The sequence below is a fragment of the Corvus kubaryi genome, unplaced genomic scaffold (genome assembly GCF_017639235.1).
Source record: "Corvus kubaryi isolate FWS band 111438036 unplaced genomic scaffold, C.kubaryi_AGA036_p1.0 37395, whole genome shotgun sequence".
Classification (NCBI taxonomy): Eukaryota; Metazoa; Chordata; class Aves; order Passeriformes; family Corvidae; genus Corvus; species Corvus kubaryi.
Window position 1 is genome coordinate 3,724,601 of NW_024581134.1, and position 13,948 is coordinate 3,738,548.

The 13,948-nt window shown below is 47.1% G+C and overlaps 2 protein-coding genes across 2 annotated transcripts in view; both read left to right on the plus strand.

Moving 5' to 3' along the window:
* The window catches only part of TRMT2B (tRNA methyltransferase 2 homolog B), an 8,593-nt gene extending 1,295 nt beyond the window's left edge, over nt 1–7,298 (plus strand). The window contains exons 2-11 of the mRNA XM_042039856.1: nt 150–537; nt 583–616; nt 2,684–2,754; nt 3,197–3,343; nt 3,454–3,548; nt 4,082–4,296; nt 4,407–4,512; nt 4,677–4,795; nt 5,731–5,830; nt 6,393–7,298. Coding sequence (XP_041895790.1) covers nt 150–537; nt 583–616; nt 2,684–2,754; nt 3,197–3,343; nt 3,454–3,548; nt 4,082–4,296; nt 4,407–4,512; nt 4,677–4,795; nt 5,731–5,830; nt 6,393–6,519 — 1,402 coding nt within the window. The 3' untranslated portion in view covers nt 6,520–7,298. The remainder of the gene's footprint in view (nt 1–149; nt 538–582; nt 617–2,683; nt 2,755–3,196; nt 3,344–3,453; nt 3,549–4,081; nt 4,297–4,406; nt 4,513–4,676; nt 4,796–5,730; nt 5,831–6,392) is intronic.
* Nucleotides 7,299–8,240: 942 nt separating this feature from the next.
* TMEM35A (transmembrane protein 35A) lies at nt 8,241–11,924 on the plus strand. The gene is made up of 2 exons (XM_042040007.1): nt 8,241–8,590; nt 11,396–11,924. Exons 1-2 carry the CDS (start codon nt 8,471–8,473, stop codon nt 11,780–11,782), a joined length of 507 nt encoding a protein of 168 aa, XP_041895941.1. The 5' UTR covers nt 8,241–8,470; the 3' UTR covers nt 11,783–11,924.
* Nucleotides 11,925–13,948: the final 2,024 nt, after the last annotated feature.

Genomic DNA, 13,948 nt, shown 5'->3' on the forward strand with positions numbered 1-13,948 from the left:
GTCCCCAGCCCGGCTCTCCGCTCCACACCAGCCCAGCCCGCCGCTTTTGGGGCCCGCCCCGGCCCCGCTGGCAGCCCCAGTCCCGGCCCCAGTCCCGCTGTCCGCGGCCGTTCCAGCAGCCCCTGCCCCCGCTGCGTTCTCTGCCGCAGCTCCATTGAACCCGGCTTCGGCCCCGCGGGCCGCGCTGGGCCCGCCGGCAGCTCGGCCTCCTGTTGCCGTGGCTGCTGCGGACCCGTGCAGAGGCTCCACGCCAGCCTCTGGTACCGGCCCCAAGCGCTGGTGCCCTTGGCGGTGCCGGCAGCAGCCTCCGCCTTTGCTCCCCCGCTCCTGGAGGAATCGGCCTCCGAGAGGATTCCCACCTCCTACCCCCCCTCCCTCCCTCGCCTGCACCGTTCCCCTGGCAGCGACCGCTGCTGCTGCTCCTCTGAAAGGAGAAGCAAAACACCAAAGGTCGATCTCGAGGAACGAGCCCTTTCCGAAGGAAATAATAGCTGTAGACGGTTCTTCCAGATGTGTACAAGGAAAAAGAATGTCGGGGTATGCTTTAGTTGATGGGGGGACTATGCACACTGGAAGATTTAGCACACAAGAAGGGAAATACATCTACTGATTCAAGGTACGCTTTTGGAGGGGTGCACGCCTTTGGGAAAATCTGGGAAGAAAGGGGATTGCTTCGTTCAGAGGGAAAGGGGCTGATGCATGGGGGACTTGTTTTGGAGGTTTTAGAGGCATTGGAAGTGCCCGAAGAGAGAGCTGTGGTACACATGGGGGGACAGCGGGGGGGATGGCCTCAGAGATGGGAGGAGGGAGTTTGGCAGATCGGGGGGGCTGAGGATGCTGCAGAGAATGGGATAAAAAGGGTTGTGTTAATTTTGACCTCAAAGAGCGAAAAACTGGAGACTCCAAAATTCAGTGAAACAGAGGAGAAAGAAAGAGGGGGGGAAAGCCAAGACGAATGTGGAAAATGGAAACTTCCTGACGGAAGGCAGTTACTTCATAAGCCACTCACCAGAAAAATATTAGAAAACGTGCATCAAAAAACTCATTGGGGTACTAAGGCTTTGTGTGATCACTTTCTGAGGAATTATGGGTGCATTGGAATTTATGGGTTGGGTAAACAAATAACTGAAAGATGTATGGTTTGCCAAAAAGTAAATAAGAAGGTGATGAGAAAAACAACTTCAGGAGGTCGTGAGTTGGCTCTCCGACCATTGCAAAGTATCAAAGTATCCAAGTGGACTTTACTGAACTCCCCCAAGTGCACAGGTGGAAATTCGTGTTAGTAATAACAGACCATCTTACCCATTGGGTGGAAACTGTTCCCAGTGTCAGAGCCACAGCCAGTGTAGAATGTAAAACCCTCTTAGAACAAATTATTCCTAGGTATGGAATGATTACTAAGATAGACACACTTTACATCAAAAGTTTTACAGCAACTAACTCAAGCCTTAAGAATAAAATGAGAACTGCATACCCCATGGCACCCACAGAGTTCAGGACAGGTAGAGAGAATGAAAGAAACTTTAAAGAGAACCTTAACTGAATTAATAATTGAAACTCAAATGTCATGGGTAAAATGCCAACCTCTGGCTTTATTGAGAGTTCAGACACAACCAGGTCAGACCTGAGAGTGTCACCTTACGAAATGATGGTTGGTGTTGAAGATGAAAGTTTGGTAAGAAAGTTTCACAGATGTGTGGGCTTGGCGGAGAGATCTCTGAGTGTGGAGCCTGAGGATGGGACAGAAATGGAAGCAGGTTTTGATGTAGAGTGGAAGATGTTTGCTGAAACATTGATCACTGAATGGGTGAGAGGACAAAGGTTGGAGATGAGCTGGAAGGAGATTTTTGTGGTTAGGACAGAGGTATGTGACTGCAAACAAGGACATGTTTTTCACCAGGTGGGTGGGTCTCAGGAAGAGCAGAAGTAAATAGAAAACATGTTTTTGCCAGGAAGAGAGCTATGGCAGGCAGACAAGGAATGTTGATGTGGCAGGAAGAAGAGAGGTCTGAGAGTGTTCCATTGTGAGCTTGAATTGTAGCTTGCTTGCTCTTGTGAGTGGATGGTGGTGACTCTAGGGTCCTATAGGATATGTACAGTACGGTGGTGGCAGTACCTAAGATAGGCTATAGGCAAATGTGAAGGTGTTGTGTATGGTGCTTGTTGGTTGTTATGTCTTGGGATACTCAGCAAAGAAAGGTGTACAATGCTCTCTTGAACAGAAAGCGGCTTCAGTTATGCCTACAAGCTGTGGCTGACAGCTGTGGGGCTGGCTCTGGATACCCACTCCCTGAAATGCTGGGACTTGGCCTATGCAATAAACAGCTTTCAAGAGAGCTGCCTGAAGTCCAGCCATCCTTCATGAACCCTTTTCCTATAGTTTGGGTTACCCTTTTTGAACGCCCAAAATGAAACTGCTACCTATGAATTAGGGGAATGAGTGTTAAAGAATATGTCAACACAATTGCAAGGACCCTTGAAGATTTGCAGTTCAAAGGGATAATCCCTCAAACCACTCCTTTAGACTTTAAAATCCATAACATCCATCCGGGGGAGTGGGTGTTAGTAAAAATATGCAAAGAGCAATCTTTAGGTCCACAAGGGAAAGGTCCACAGTTTGTCATGTCAGATGGTTTATGTGCCCTGAACCAGAGCAATTAAATACCTGTCCATCTCTCTACAGAAAGAAATATTGTCTGTGTGAAAGCCAACCATGTGGAGAACATACTCTCAAAACATAAACAAGTAGCCCAGGTAAATAAATGTCATGTCTGTCCCTTGACTGTGGAATAGAGAGACTCCGATCAGTCTTAATTGGGAGAACACTGTAATTTTAATTATGCTGTGTTTTCAAGTCCATTTTTATGTTCTGAAAAGTTTCATGCCTGATTCTAGTTGGTGGATAAATACTTTTATAAAAACTCACATGTTAATATTGCAGCCCCTAAACTGTCCTGAGTAAAGTAGTTAATCAAGTGACAATTAATTCCCGCTGGTCTATTAAAATACATAAGAACTGCAAATTGAAATTATTGAAATGTGTTCTCTTTCAAGAGCCTGGAAGGAGCTTTCACTCAGTGTATTGAAATCAAACAGAAAAAGCAGATCACAGTGGTGGAAGGGCTGCCTGTCTGGGGGGCCAAGAGCAGGGCAGTTGTCTTCATGGTACTAAAGGTGCCATTTCCCCTCAGCTCAGTGCTATGAGGAGTTCATCTGTCGCTCCCCCCTGGACTCCTGCATCCTCTTCCATGAAGGAGGACACTGGCGGGAGCTCGTGGTTCGCACCACCAGCTGTGGCCACACCATGGCCATCATCACCTTCCACCCCCAGGAGCTGGGCCAGGTGAGCATGTGGGGGACAGGGCAAGAGGCACAGCAGACATCTGGCCTGCTGGGTGTATTGCTGGGGAGAGGGGTCTAATCAGGTTACTTTTCCTTCCTCACTCTTGACAGGAGGCACTGGCTACTCAGAAAGCATTGCTGAAGGAGTTCTTCATGTGTGGGCCTGGAGCAGTCTGTGCCTTGACTTCACTTTATTTCCAAGAGAGGTAACTGCCTCGACAGGGGGAATGAGTGGAAACAAAGCCACCTCCTTCTTCTACCCCCTCCCTGACCAAATTCAAATTCCACCAGTTCAGGGAGTGCTGGAAGAGAATGCCAGATGTTTGGATCCCTCCTGAAGATGTGGCTTTAGATGGCCCCATCTTTTATTTTTCCAGACTTGAAATATTTGAAGACACTGTGGCTCTACCTCATGGGAATTACGAGTCTGGGAAACTAAAGAAAAAACTTCCAGTGACTATCCCAAGACAGTAAATCACGTGAATGGCAAAATAGGGGGAATAGGCCTGAGGAATGCTGCCTTCTGCTAAGTCACTTTGATCCTTTTAATGACATTTAGGCTGTGCAAGTCACAGATCTCTTAAAAAGAATCAAAATTCTTTAATCTTGTTGAAAGGCTCACATGAAGTAAAAGTTGCTGAGGGGAAGAACCATCCTTTGCTTCCCATGAACACCCTGGGAATGGAAACCAGCTCCTCTCTGCTGCCTTCTAACAGCTTTTTTTTGTGTGATTTGCTAGCACCATGACACGCTGCTCCCACGAGCAGTTCCCCTTCCAGCTCCTCCATGGAGCACCGCACATCTTTGAAGAACTGCTTGGCCTGAAGTTCCGCATCTCTCCAGATGCCTTTTTCCAGGTCAACACGGCTGGAGCAGAAGTTCTGTACCAGGCAGTCGGGGAGCTCTGCCAGGCTACTGGGGACACTGTCCTCCTTGACATCTGCTGTGGAACAGGTGGGTTCCTGGGCTCCCACAGCTTTGCATTCCAGAGCTGATCCTCACTAGGTAAAGGCCTGTTTCTTCAGCATGAGTGTATGGAGTATTTTTGTTTCCCGTGTTTCCAGGTACAATTGCTTTCTCTCTGGCTCACCGAGTGTCCAAGGTTATTGGTGTTGAGGTGGTGGAGAAGGCAATAGAGGATGCTGAGTGGAATGCAGCATTCAATGGTGAGTTCAAACTGCTGTGGCAAAAAGTTTCAAACTAAATGCTGAAAAATCGGAGTAGAAGTGAGCAGAGGGACCCTAAGCAGTTACCTCCACACAGCAAAGGGTGGTTCACATTATACCTAACTCTTGGTGAGACTCAGTTCGTGTGGTTGCATTTTTGTTTCACAGGATCTCAAACTGCGAGTTTCACAGTGGAAAGGCAGAGGCTGTGTTGCCACAACTCCTGGGATCGTGGGAGGATGCCCAAACACTTGTTGCTGTGGTGAACCCCTCTCGGTCTGGCCTACGTGAGAGAAAAAGCTATTTATTTTCATCTTGTAAACAGAGAGTTTTGAATAAGTTCTGTGAGACCTGTTATGCTGGCTCCAAACCCTTTCCTTGCTTAGTCTCTAGTTTCTTGTTGCTGACAGCAGCTAAAATCCCATAGAGCCTGCTGTTTTCAGTGCCTTCATCATGCTTTCTCTTTTTTTTTCCTAATTTTCTTTCCATCTTTCACAGGCTTACACAATTATTTAGGAGAGAAGGGACCTCTGGAGGTCTGTGGTGCAATCTCCCAACTATAGCAAGGCCAACTTCAGAGTTTTATAAAGTTGCAAAGGGCTATAAAGCCTAGCTGAGGTTTGAATGTGTCCAAGGGTGTCTCCCCTCTCCTCAAAATGTTTTCCCTAAAATATTTAATCAGAATTTTTCCTTGCTGCCATACATCTATTGCTTCTCATCCCCTTCTCATGCCCCTCTGAGAAGATTCTCAGTTGTCAGTAATCCCCCATGAGGTCCCTGAAGATAGCAAATGGATCCTTGCTTACCTTTTCCCCAGGCTGAATAACCCAGCCCTCGAACTGTCTCAGTGGTCTCCCCTGGACTCCCTCCAGTGTATACTGGGAAGTCACACACTGGTGCTGGTGCCCAGATGCACTCTCACAAGTGTGTGTGGAAGGTTTTATGTGCCTTTGCTTAAAATTTTTTCTCTCATCCTCCATCCCCATGGGAAGCAGAGGGACTTCTCCCATTGCTCTTCCCTACCGGCCAAATTGGCTAAGCTGTCAGCAGTGTGGGTCGCACCCTTGGCCTCCTGAGAGACTGCACCTGAGACAGGACATGGCAAAATAGGCATCTGTATCTTTGACAGTTCAGTGCAGTTCTGTGATGCTGTGCAGCCATTCCTTCTGGAGAGCTCAGGTGCTGGTGGGTCCCTGGGAAAGCAGGGTGTCTGTTTTTGCAGATGACAGGGTTGTACGAGCCATCCAGAACTGCAGGTCCATCTGCAGGCTGCTCTACATCTCCCGCAAGCCAGAGGGCGAAGCCATGAGGAACTTCCTCGAGTGAGCACTCTCCTCCTTTTTACTGACCTTAGTGACAGACCCTGTTAAGTCCAGACAAGGCATCAGTGAGGAATAGCAAATAATGCAAACGTAGCACAATGACACTGTGCATCCTTCTCCAAAAATAAGCCCATCTGGATGTGGGATACAGAGTCCATTGGGTTCACTGCAGGAAGGTTGGCCCCTAGCCAAGAAAGCGAAGCCAAGGGGATTTGTCACCTGCTTAGGGGTTAATCATGTAGCTTTATCTGGTCAGCCTTTATCTGGGGTAGACCCAGGTGATAAATCTGTCTGCAGGTAGCCATGAAGGCAGTGCAAAACTGAAAATTTGAGTGTCTTTCAGCTGGGATGGCTTGTGAGAAAGGGAGCTTTAAACTTGCCACTGACTGTTCAGAGCTGGTTTGGGATTCAATATTGATGGTTCCACACCTCAGCCAGTGTCAGCTGCAGACTCTGTTAGTCAAACACAGGATACCTCCTTTGCAGATCCCCCTTGGATTGTGGTACCAGTGATGGGAAGGCTTCTGCTTCTGGTCTGAAGGATGCTCTTTGCTTTCCACAGGCTGTGCTGCCCACCTGACCCACGGAAGAAGCTGGCAGGGGAACCATTTGCCCCCGTGTTGGCTGTTCCTTTTGACATGTTTCCTCACACTGTGTATTGTGAGCTGGTGCTGCTGTTCACCTGCTGACAAGGAGGCGGGTATGAGCTCTGAGAGCCTGGGAAGCAACCTCCCGCTGTCCTGAAGAGCCAGTGTAGTTAGGATTTTAACTTATTTCCTGGAAAGTTGTATAAAAATAAAAAAATTTGGTTTTTCTCTTACTTTGGGTTGCCTAGCAACACTGTTCTGTAAAGAACTACTTGGATTTCTGGGGTGAAAAGGTTCTCTGTAGCATTTCATCACCCTTCCTTCCCCTGTAAACCTTGGGCTGCTGGTTAAAGCAGCCTGGAAAATACTCTCCCTGTGTTGAGGAATATGCCCAGGGCCAGTAGCTCGGTGTTCCAGCTGCAAATTGTGCCCTGGTTAGTGGGAAATCGCTGGAGCCCCAGGCAAGGAGCCGTGAATGGGCGCTGACCTTGTGCCTAACAAAGGACACGGGACTTCAGCGCTGGCTGGGGGTGGGTGCCTTCTGCACAAACCAATGAACAGTGAGAAGACACCAGACTCTAATTCTCCACTGGTCAGAACTGTTGTGCAAGGGGTGGGAGATTTAGGATGGAAGAGTATGAAAGCCCAGGGATTCCTTTGTTGGGATCCCTGCCCGGAGGAGGCACCAGCTTCGGCAATGAGATTTTTCTATAAAATGAAATGAAGAGAACAGTGTCTCTCTTTCCACACCTGTCTCCCCCTTCTCCACTAATGATTGCTGATGCCTAAATATGAAGTGCCCTGTGAAAATGTCAGCTGCAATATTTTTCCTCTTCAGGATGTTCTGCAACAGCTAATTAAAGTTTTTCTTCTGTTTTGTATGTGTCCTGTCCTTCTCACAGTGTTGTTATATTCCTCCAGCTCTTCCAGAGATGGAGCTGCTGTAACGGGGAGTCTGAGTGAGCAGAGTTCCCTTGTGTTGTGTGAGTCTCAGAATGTTTCGAATCAAGGCTGATAAGCTCCCAAGGAAACTGGGAGAATTGCCTGTATTTTTCAGACTTTCAATTCCAGTCCCGAGATTTGAATAATAACAACAACCAGTTTCTCAAGCCATGGGGCCTCAAAATACATGTGTTTAGGACTTGAGAATTACTACACCATAAAGGGAGTGATGATGAGATTCCTGACAGGCATAGGAAGTGTTACCCTTGCACTATCCCATGGGTGTAGGTTTTCACACACTGTTGCAGCCTCTTGTTTTCATTTTATACTGAAGGATGCAGTATTCCAGCTGTTCTTTTTTGTGTAATTATACCTTGGTTTCTCACTGTGAGATCTGAGTAGATTTTGTCTAGGTTTTGGTCAAAAGGAAATTTGTCACATTAAGTGCATGGCAGACAATGACTTTAAATCAGAAACTAATAGAGGATCATAAAACCTTTCCACTAGCCTCTGGAGAGCTGAACATACAGGATATGTTTTATCTGCAGTGGGGGTGGGTGACACAAGTGGCTTCACCTTCCTTTTTGAGCATCAGGTTCTAGGAGAGCCACAGGGACAAAACATTTCTTTTTCTTTCCCGGCACAAATAAATGAAGCAATATGTTGTTTGCTGTGTACGAGCATCTGAATATCTGAAACTGAAAGCTCTCTGTACAAGAGACCCTTGCCCATTTCTCCTCCACAGCACGTTACTCCTGTGCCCTCTGCTAACATGTCCTTGTTTTCCCACTAATGAGCAACTGTGCTCTGCCTTTGGCTGCCATCCCACATCCCTAGAATTGACTCCGTTTCGGCTTCCTGTGGGCGATTTAAGGAACACGCAAGGAAACGATGAGCTCCTCTTGCGCTCCGGTGCTGGAGCTGCCTGGCTCTGGCTGCAGGGCTTTAGGACCCAGGGGTTGCTGAGTGGAGGAGGCTGAATCCCCTCCTGCTGTCATCCTCCTGCCTCTGCAGCTTTATTCCTACAGCCTTCAATGGTGACGGACTCCCTCCCGCCCGGGCTGGCAGCCAGAGCCACAAGGCCTCGCTAGGACCGGATCCCTGCGGCTCTATGGCATCTCCCAGGACCATCACCATCGTCGCCCTCTCGGTGGCCCTGGGGCTCTTCTTCGTCTTTATGGGGACCATCAAACTGACCCCCCGGCTCAGCAGGGATGCCTACAATGAGATGGTGAGTCGGGCAGCACGGAAGGAGGTGCTTTAGGGCTCTCCTGCCTTGCGGCAGGAGCGGTGGGGGACACAGGGGGTGACTGCCCTGGAGCCCCGAGAGAGGGGCAGGAGAGGGAAGAAGCTTATCTGACTCTTTACTTGATAGACATGGAGAGAAGCCAATAATACGCAGTGCCCAGGATATCCTGGCAGCTGAGCCTATCCATGGAGAAACCTCTTGGTGAATGAGGATGGGAGGCACGGAGGATGGGGTAGCACAGCACACACAGCCTGCAAGAGATGGGAACACAAGGATCTCTAAAACCAAGGCCTGCAGAAGTACCAGACATGCAGCAGGCAGGAACAAGCTGATCCCCAAGGGGAAACCTATCCACTGGATGGGGGGTAGGAAAACAGATGCCTGCCTTGGCAGATGTTCATCCTCAAAATTCTATGCTTTAAAGCAAGGATAATGATACTGACTGTCCCCACCTCACCAGACTTGTGCAGGGATTAATTAATGATTGTGAAATGCTTTGAGATTCTTAGCTGGCAGAGGAAGGTATTATTAATAGTCTTCTTATTATTCTCTTTGGCCTGGGAAATGAGCCTCTCCCGCTCCTGCCTAAAAGGAAAGAGGTGAGGAGAGGACGGAGAAGTCACTGTGTGCATTTCTCACCTGGTGAACTGGTTTATGCTCCTCTCTGCTCAGGGTCAGCCCTGCTGCAGGGCTTTGCCAGCTGCGAGCTGCAGGCAGATGGGGGACTGGCTGCCACATTTTGCTTCCTCATCTGTTTTTATTTATTCTCTTACCCCCCCCCCCCCACCTACCGCCTCCCCAGTTATTTATTGTGGTGGTTGAAAAGATTGGTATAATTTTTGTGCCCCTAAAAAAATAGTGCTGGAAGTTTCCAGCACATTCTGTTCTCTCCCTTTGCTCCACCTGCCCAGCTGCTTTTCCTTAGCTCTCAAATAACAACTGAATTGCAGTGCCTAGTCTGCAGCCCAGCACAGGGATCTCACAGAGGAAAATCCCCAAGAAGTAACTCAGGGGCAGAAGACACATGAGGTAAAACCCCTAGAAAACAAAGCTCTTCAGCTTCTGCTACAGAAAAAAACAAAAAAAGCACAGAGACTTTAGGAGCATTGCAAAATGCTTGCTCTGTAAAATATTTCACTTCTGTGTCCCTTTCTGCTTTACCAAGAGTCAGGTCTACAGGTAGGAAGGATCTCTGGTTTTATCAGAAGAAAGCAGGTATTGCACAGCACCATTATTCTTCATAGTCCATATTGTTACATATTCATGGCTCACTGGGCTCTCCTGCCTTTCTGTGCTACATACTGTCGTGGTCTGTCAGGTCACGCAGACAATTAGGAAAAACCTGACCTTGCTAATCTGTAAGGGTGGCTTTTTGCCCCCAGCAAACAGAGAACCTCTGTTATCTACTGAAAACACCAAACTTGTAGTTTTTCATTCAGCAAAAAAACACCTAAGATTGTCTATTAAAATACCTAAAATACCAGAGTACTCTAGGATATACTTATAGTACATTTCTTTAAAATGTTGTATTTTTCACAACTGTTTAAAAATACTCTGCTCTGAGCTTTTAGTCACCGATGGTTTAAAATACATCCTTACAATACAAACACTTGGAGTAAATGTGTTGTGAGATCTTCAATTACTTTGTAGCAAAAATGACAGTGCTGGATATTTTTTAACCACGTGTGAAGCATCAGATCCTCTCAGAAGGAAGCATCAAAATCTACAGAGACGTGGGAAAGTTCTGTATGTCTGTAATGTAGGTTTCCAAAACCGTATGGAAGTAAATCCACAGTCTGATCAGTGCCTGTGAGAGCTGAACAATCCTGTACCTGAGACTTGGCTTCCATTTCCCCCATACTGATTAGAAAACAGAGAACACCATGGCATGAATGTCTTCAGGGATATTATACTCAAGTGTAAGTGGAAATAATTTCAGTGTGTCACATAACTAGGAGCCTTATTAAAATATACATATATAAAAGGAAATACTTGAATGCAAAAGGAAAAAAGAAAAAAAAACCCAAACAAAACAGTAAGGCCACCAGCACCTAATGTTCAAATGCAAGAACCTGGATGTGTGTAAGGACAAAGGTTGTTTCTTTCCCCCCAAAAATGAGGCAGCTGTGTAAGCAGGCTGAGTCTTGCAACTGACACTGCTTCCAAATCCAGCATAAACGAGGGAGCAAATAATGTCAGATGTCAGCTTGCTGTCACCTGAGGAAAGAAAGGATTATAAAGGTATGTAAGCACAGGATAGGACTGGTGAATCTCAGCTTTGATGTACAGTCCCACCCTAAGACTGCACTGCCCATAAACACTACAGTAAGTTGCTTTGGGATATTGCAAGTTGCTTTGGGGCAGAAGGAGACTTGCATTTACTTGCTGTGCCTTGGCTTTGCAATTTGGTGTATTATTTTAAAGGACAGGCTACTCTTAGAGAGAGGTTTGTTTGTTTGTTTTAACAACATGGTTCTGCACTGCTAATTCTAGCAACCAGAACCTCAGATTTCAGGGTAAGGTACATCTGGCCTGGTTGTAGTTCCAAAGATAGATGCGAGGTTGCAGAACTCTTTTCCAGCGAGGAGACAACAGCTTATAAAGGGGGAATTGCAGATTGATGCTTTAATATCCCCCCGAACAGAAGCTTTACAGATTGGGTATTGTGCCAGAGGGGTCTGTGATGATTGAAATGATTTTTAGGTCATGTTGCACATCAATCTGTTTCAATGGAAGTCACCTTTGCCTTCACTTTCTCACATGATGTCCTTGGCTGCTTGATTCCAGAAACGAGCATACAAAAGCTACGTGCGGGCCCTGCCCATGCTCAAGAAGATGGGAGTCAGCTCCATCCTCCTCCGCAAGAGCATCGGCGCCCTGGAAGTGGCGTGCGGCATTGTCATGACACTGGTGCCTGGTCGTCCCAAAGACGTGGCCAACTTCCTCCTCCTCCTCCTCGTGCTGGCTGTGCTCTTTTTCCACCAGCTCGTGGGGGACCCCCTCAAGCGTTATGCCCACGCCCTGGTCTTTGGGATCCTGCTCACCTGCCGCCTGCTGATTGCCCGCCAGCCCGAGGAGCTGCCGCCCGAGAAGAGGATGCTGTCGGTGAATGGGGATGAGCAGCCACTCATCCATGAAGCAGCTCCCGAGAAAGGCAAAATGAAGGTATCCTAGTTGAGTGCATGTGAGGAAACACGGACCCTCGAGGCAGCTCTCTCCAAAATCACCCAGAAAATTTGGTTTTTATTTACCTACTTGCATTTTTTTTTTTTTTGTCTGTCTCAATAAAGTTGCACTTGGGGTCTGAGAGATACAAGGTATGTCTACACTGTAGTCTTGCTTTTGCTGCTGCCCTGTAATGTAGAAAAACACAAGCTAGCTTCCACAGGGACAGCTTGGAGGCAGTCAGCAACCTGGCTGGAGCAGTGCTGGCCTCAGCAGGAGCTGCAAAACCAGCCTGAGACCCTGGGCAGAGACCTGGGTGGGCAGTCAGGCCACGCTGGCACTGCTGCAGCGGGGACATCGGCCCCTGAGCACCAGCCCTGAGCCCCACGGTAGCAGAGCCAGCCTTGGTGCACTGCTGCTGCCTGGAACAGTGGCTGGGCAGGACACGAGCAGTGTCCCTGTGCTGGCCTGTGCAGCCCCACACACACAGCTGCATTTCCCATTCCATGGGCAAGGGGTAAAAGGGACCCTGTTACCAAAAAAAGTGCTGTTTCTTGTGTTGGAGAGAGGGATTCCTTGGGCTTTGCTGCCTCCGTGCCCAGTCCTTTCTATGGAATGGTTATCCAGAGAAAACATGGGATGCTCTGTTTACATCTTCCTTGATTTCCATGCTGAGGCTCCAAAACTGGGACAATGGCCTGAAAATAGTAGTTTTTTGCCTGCTTCACATGAGGCAGTGGCATCTCTTTACCCTTCTTGGCAGAGAGTAAGGGTCCCTGGAGAGGGGATGGGGAGCGGAACTGCCCAAAGATCTCCAAAATATCTCTCCGATGTTGGCAAGTAGCATCGTGCTCCCCAGTTCCTTGCAGGTTCCTTTTTTTCCCCCCCACAGCTACTGGGACTTTATAGAATTGTTGTTTATTTCTGGTAGATGAGGGTACAGTTGCAGGTACCTCACTGCTCATCCCACATACAGCCTCAGTGAGCTGGGATAAGTCCTGTTACCAGAGCCTGAATCCCTGTGTTGTATCTGAAACCTTAGAGTGTCATAAGGAGCATGTGTTACCTTTGAATTATTTGTCTGGTTTTCTTAATGTTTGTCTGTTTTCAGTTTTTCTTCTTTTTTTTTTTTTTTTAATTATTCACAGAAATAAAATTTTTGAAATTTGGAGAAAAATGTCTCTACAGAAACAAATTTCTTATTTGAGAGACGTGTCTGAAAACACTTTCCTTTGGTCAAACACTCCACCTAAAATGGGCAGAATCATGTCAGGCAATTTGAGAGACAAGGTGATGCAGAGTGGAAGTCAGATAAGCTCTACTTGGTTATATATTAATAACCACAGATATTTAAAAGAGACATTTGGGTATTTTACTGAAAGAGTCTCAAATAAATTTCTGCTACAGTTCAACGCAGCAGTGAGAAAAGTTAACTCCAGTAAACTGTCAGCATTTTATCTACAGAAATTGATGATGGATGTTCATAAGCAGTTTTCTCCTGATGTTTGCTGCTAAAACAGATGCAGCCCTATATAAATATATATAAAAATATAAATAAATATGCTGAAAAAGCCTCCTCGCAGAGCTCCAGATGGACTAAATGTCTCTTATCCGATGTGCACCCTGAGCAAAGGAACCAACAGGCCACCTCTGTTAGACAATCTTATCTTCAAAGACTAGCTCCAGGTCATCCAAAATATATATACAGAATTTCCTTTACTTTCCAAAAGACACTTTAACTACCATGCCCCAGCTGGGGTTATTAATTGTGTTTTAATTCAAAACCAAATAAAATCACCACCAACTCAAACCCACACCATGTGTATTTCCTACAAACCCACACCACAGCTGGACTGCTGCAGCCCTTTCACCTGTGCATCCAGCCCAGGAAACCTTTGGGAACGATTGTTGTGTTTATCTTTTGTAACATTCCTCACTGAGGCTTGTGGAGATGATAATAATAAAGCATCTCACGGACCAAGCCTATGTCTGTAAAAGCTTCACACTGTTCAGTGAATACTACAAAATCCCCTTTTTTCACATTTGCAGGGATATGAACAACTGACCCGCAGCGGTGGCTGCGTGTTCTTTGTTACCGAGCGAGACAACTCATCTTGGAGCCCAGTAACAAGAATTCTGTATTTATCTTAGCGGGCTGACCTCTATCACTGCCCC